We start from the raw sequence: 5,194 nt of genomic DNA, 5'->3' as shown, positions 1-5,194 counted from the left end.
AATTGAGTTAACCACAACTACTAAACTCTTCATTTTACTTTTCATTTTCCATATTAAAAAAATATAAAATATAAAATCATATATTTATGTCAAATGGAGTTAACCAATATTTTATAAACTTTCAACGTTGAATTATCTTTCCTATAAAATAATAATAATAAATCTCTGAAAATAAAATCACACCGCTGCAAAGATTTGTGTTCTTATCGGGAACAAAATATTTCAAAATAAATATGGATGGATGTCATGGTCTTGATAGGAGGACCACAAATTTTTCAACATTCAGGTGCTCTGTTCAGTACTCTTCTTTGCCCATGGAAATTCCCACGATTCACAACGCGCTTTTGTGCCATTTGGCTTCTGTCACCGCTAAACGGGTATATGCTAAGGCGAAGAGCATTCCATTTTATGAAAGAAATGCAGCCATTTTATCGCAATGATTCCCTGCGCATAAATCCTATTCTGTTTTCTACTGCAGAATCTTATTCTGATTTTTTTCCATCCAAATTCCAATCCTGACTGCAGATGCTCCAGGGGTTCTTCCGCCGCCTGTTCTGCGTCTACAACTTAGTACCACGATCTTGGCTTTGCCCTGAAGAAAGATTTGTCCACCCATCTCTACCCTAATTCTGCCTGCAAACATAATCTTCTTATTGTTATTCTTATCCTTCCTTTCTTTAGGTTCATCCAATGGGAAACCTAACGACTTGCCTAAAAAATTGCCTGCCATTCGTCCCTTTTCTCAATGCTTCTGCTGCTTCTTCTTCTCCTTCCTCCACGCTCCCTGCTCACAGTGCTCCCGCCTCTTCCTCAACGCTCTGTTCTCCTTCATTCATCCCTATTCACGATGCTTGTGCCGCTTCTTCTTCTTCCTCCACGCTCCCTGCTCACAGTGCTCCCGCCTCTTCCTCCACGCTCTGTTCTCCTTCATTCATCCCTATTCACGATGCTTGTGCCGCTTCTTCTTCTTCCTCCGCGCTCCCTGCTCACAGTGCTCCCGCCTCTTCCTCCACGCACTGTTCTCCTTCATTCATTCCTATTCACGATGCTTGTGCCGCTTCTTCTTCTTCCTCCACGCTCCCTGTTCACAATGCTCCCGCCTCTTCCTCCACGCTCTGTTCTCCTTCATTCATCCCTCTTCACGATGCTTCTGCTTCTTCCTCCTCCGTCACGGTCCCTCTTCACAATGTCTCCGCTTCTTCGTCCTCCTCCTCTCCCTCTCCCTCGACTTCTTATTATTGTCAGAGCTACGATGTGTTCATCAACCATCGTGGCTCTGATGTCAAAAAAACCTTCGCAACACGTCTCTACCGCAGTCTTCATTCCTATGGATTGCAAGCCTTTCTTGACAAGCCGGAGATGCAGGTTGGACATGAGATTCTTTCCCAGATAGAAGCCGCTATAAATGTCGCTTCGGTTCATATCGCTATCTTTTCTCCAAATTATGCGGAATCATCTTGGTGCCTCAAAGAGCTTGTGCTCATGAAAAACTCACGGGCTGAAATTATTCCAGTGTTTTATAACGTCAAGCCTTCTGAGCTCAGGTGGACGGGCAAAGATGCAAAAGATGGAACGTATGCAAAATGCCTGCGCAATCATGAAGAGAAACAGCGATACGACTGCCAGGAAATTCAGGAGTGGAGAGACGCTCTTTCTCATGCTGCCAGTTTAAGCGGCTTGGAGTTGGCGGAGTTTAATGGGTGAGTATCTCCTACTATCAGCTCAAACTCTGTTTACTGCTAATTTCTTGGATTGATTGATAGGTACATGACTGCAACTAATTAGGTAGGCTTTTTAAACTAATGATCTTACTCTCCTAATTAATATTCAGTGACGAAGAGGAGCTCTTGGATAAAGTGGTGCAAAGTGTGCTGAAAATAATTCCAAAACCACCGTTGGATGTGGCCAAATATCCAACTGGTTTGGAAACAAAAATACAAGATGTTGAAAGGATAGTGTCATGGAAGGAGGAGAATGAGAGCCCCGAGGTCAAGGTTGTAGCGATTTTTGGTCTAGGGGGGCTGGGGAAAACTACCCTGGCCACAGAATTCTTCAACAGGAATATATCAGTTTACAATCGATCCTCTTTTTTATTTGATGTGAGGGAACATTCAGCGAGAGGAAAGCTCAATTTTTTGCAGAGTAAGCTCATTAAAGACTTGACATTCAAAGATGTCAATATTGCTAGCTGCGCAGAAGGTAAAGGTCTACTTGAAAGGACTCTGTCATATTGTCATGCCCTCATCGTATTAGATGATGTAGGTGAGGTGGATCAACTGGATGCCTTTTTGCCAATTCTAAGGCGTGTCCTTGACCCTAAGAGTTTGATTTTAGTGACGTCTCGTAACTGGCATGCTCTTACAAATGCAAGAATCTCAGAAACCTCCATTTATAGGCTCAGCCCCCTTAATAGTTCAGACTCCAAAGAGCTTTTCTGCAAGTATGCCTTTTTCGAGGCACATCCGCCTGAAGGATTTGAAAAACTTGTAGATGGGTTTGTCGCTGCAAGCTGTGGCTTGCCCTTGTCATTGAAAGTATTTGGGGCTCTGGTCTGTGGAGAAGACAAACCATACTGGGAAGAGCAATTGGGTGGACTTCACGAACTACCTGAGGAGATAGCATTGAGCCTTAAAATAAGTTATGACTCTCTCAATCGCGAGGAGCAACAAATATTTTTAGATATTGCATGTTTTTCCTTGGGAGAAGACAGGGATAAATGGATACGAATATGGGGTGGATCAGGCTGGAAAGGGCTGGTAGGATTTCGAAATCTACAGAATAAGTGTCTCGTGGAAGTTGGCAGTGAAAATCAGATAAGGATGCATGATCACCTGCGCGATTTAGGAAAAAGTATTGCTCAAGAATCGAACCCGCGTCGTCTTTGGGGTGCGACGACGCAGAACATTAATGATCTTTTGGAACAATCATATCATGTAAGTGCTTCAGTCATACTAACATTTCTATTTGTGTCAAAACATTCAGGATTTTTGTTCAAAGAAATCCGTGGCATCCTATATTATAATTCTTCATTGTTTTTAACTAACAAACAGGTACCACCACAAGTGCGTGGAATTAGAATGGCTCCTCGGTCAACCCTTACAGATACTTGCAACGATCCACTGTTCAGCTCAGAAAGACGTTCCAGTAATAGGTTGTGGGGGATCAATAAATTACAACTTCTTGAAGCTGAAGGCGATTTTGTAGAAAGCATATTGACGTGGTTGCGGTGTCCAAACCTTATATGGCTCAGCTGGAACAAGTGTCCTTTTTCTTCCCTGCCTCCCTCGCTTCCAGTGCGCGATTTAAGAGTTTTAGAAGTGAACGGAAGCGAATTGAAAGAATTGTGGCAACCACAATCTCAGGTGGGTAAGATGTACAGGCAGCAATTTAAAGATGGGAATCTTTGTATATTTTTATCTTTCTTATGATCGAAACGTGGAGATTGCAGGTACCTATGCAGCTGCGGGAGTTAAATGTTAGTGCTCCACTTTTAAGGTTTCCAAATTCATTAGGGCAGCTGAAGCAGTTGGAAAAGCTTGTTGCAGAGGAGACGAATCTAGGGACTTTACCAAAAGAATTTTGTTATCTAGCCTGCTTGAAATATCTGAAGCTGAAAGACTACAAAATGCAGATTCTCCCAAATTCCGCCGGGAAGAAGGTGACAAATCTACAAATCGGCCAGGGCAGAGGTTTGCAAAATCTTCCAGATTCCATGGGAAATTTAACAAATCTCCAACTCTCCGATCTCCGGCAGTGCAAAAGTTTGGAGATGCTTCTAACTTCTGCAGCTTGGAGACGTTCCCAAATTCCTTCGGGAAATTAAAAATCTCCAACGCATCGCCGAGCAAAAGTTTGAAAAGGCCTAGGAATATGACAAATCTTTAAAGCATCAAACCTGTCTTACCCATTTGGAGATCTCCCCTACTTCCCAGAGGAATATAATATTTCTCAACAAATGGCATAATAAGAAATTGGGCCAAAGTCTCAACACATCCCTTGCTCGTTCAACAATTTGAAGATGCTTCCAAGTTCCTTTGGGAATTGAACATTTGTACAGAGCATCAATCAGTCTTTTTGCTATTGATCTTCCTAATTCCTTTGGAATCCACTCTAGTCTTTTTGCTTCTGATATCTTCCGAATTCCTTTGGAATCCACTACAGTTTAAACATTGAAGGGCTGCTGCAGTTTGATACCTGGGGAACGTTTCATTGAAGGTGTTTTGCAGAAATTTTTTAAATTAATTTTGACACAGCTTGGAGGTTGTGATAAAATAATATCACCTGCAACAATAGTCATAGTGGCAACCAGTGGTCACTGCGAAATGCAGAAATGGCTTTTTTTCATCCTGCTCGAGAGTACACATTGATTATCTTTATATGTTCTTAATAAAGTACTTGATTTTTAAATAAGTGCCATTCTACAGAAGAGGAGGCAGAAACAGCTGAAACACATTCATTGCAGATTTTGAATATTATGAAAATCTGGATTTGAGTCTAGCTCTCTTGTAGATTTGAGAATATTTTGAAAATTTAATTCGCGGTAGTGAATCGAAACAGTGGACTTAGCTTTTGTTAATAAAATTTTCTGAAATCTGGAATTTATGAAATCTGCAGTTTATGCAATTTAGGTAGAAATTAATAATAATGTGAATACTGTATTCTTCAAAAAGGTTCATAAAATAAATTGAAAAAAAAATTGTTCCCATGTTATTTAGGGTTGTTTCTTTATTCTCCATCTATACAATTTGAAGTTATTAAGATCAAATTTCTCACCATGTGTAAAAAAGACGTGTCAAGAGTACATTTTCATTTTAACATTTGCTATATCCTTTTGAGTTGTATTGGTAGCCTATGTTTTTAAATTATAATCCAAGATTGATGCAAATATTTAAAATTCTAAATCAAAGTAAATTTCCGACTTGAACTTAGGGTGGACAGATGTTAACTTTTAGGTGGATGGCTGTGATTTATTTCAAGGTTTTTTCATAGCTTTCCAATGGATGTTTGTGATTCGTTTAACGGCAATAAAGGAAATGGTATTTGGATCCAGAGGTATAAATAAATTTGCTTATAGACTGGTTGGCAAGTGAAGCCTAGTTGGAGATACTAAACTTGGATGCTTGGAAGGACAGAACTACTGAAACAAAAAACAACTTCCTGAAGATAAAGTTTCAATACATTTACAGGGAATTTA

General features: G+C 40.4%; 1 protein-coding gene across 1 annotated transcript; it reads left to right on the top strand.

Annotated features, from left to right (window-relative positions):
• Positions 1–294: 294 nt before the first annotated feature.
• LOC149216609 (disease resistance protein Roq1-like) lies at positions 295–4,581 on the top strand. The gene is made up of 4 exons (XM_089392805.1): positions 295–1,700; positions 1,832–2,933; positions 3,051–3,362; positions 3,449–4,581. The coding sequence occupies exons 1-4, from the start codon at positions 691–693 to the stop codon at positions 3,821–3,823; spliced, it is 2,799 nt and encodes a 932-aa protein (XP_089248931.1). The 5' UTR covers positions 295–690; the 3' UTR covers positions 3,824–4,581.
• The last annotated feature ends 613 nt before the right edge of the window (positions 4,582–5,194 follow it).

The sequence above is a fragment of the Pinus tabuliformis genome, chromosome 1_1 (genome assembly GCF_031772625.1).
Source record: "Pinus tabuliformis cultivar Carrire ecotype Pingquan chromosome 1_1, CPIR1, whole genome shotgun sequence".
Classification (NCBI taxonomy): Eukaryota; Viridiplantae; Streptophyta; class Pinopsida; order Pinales; family Pinaceae; genus Pinus; species Pinus tabuliformis.
The sequence above is the reverse complement of the archived record's forward strand: the minus strand, read 5'-3'. Positions and strand labels throughout refer to the sequence as shown.

Coding starts and splice junctions, on each gene's coding strand:
- LOC149216609 (XM_089392805.1), top strand. CDS start 691: ATGGGAAACCTAACGACTTGCCTAAAAAATTGCCTGCCATTCGTCCCT. Junction 1,701..1,831: donor GAGTTGGCGGAGTTTAATGG/GTGAGTATCTCC, acceptor ATTAATATTCAG/TGACGAAGAGGAGCTCTTGG. Junction 3,363..3,448: donor TGTGGCAACCACAATCTCAG/GTGGGTAAGATG, acceptor TGGAGATTGCAG/GTACCTATGCAGCTGCGGGA.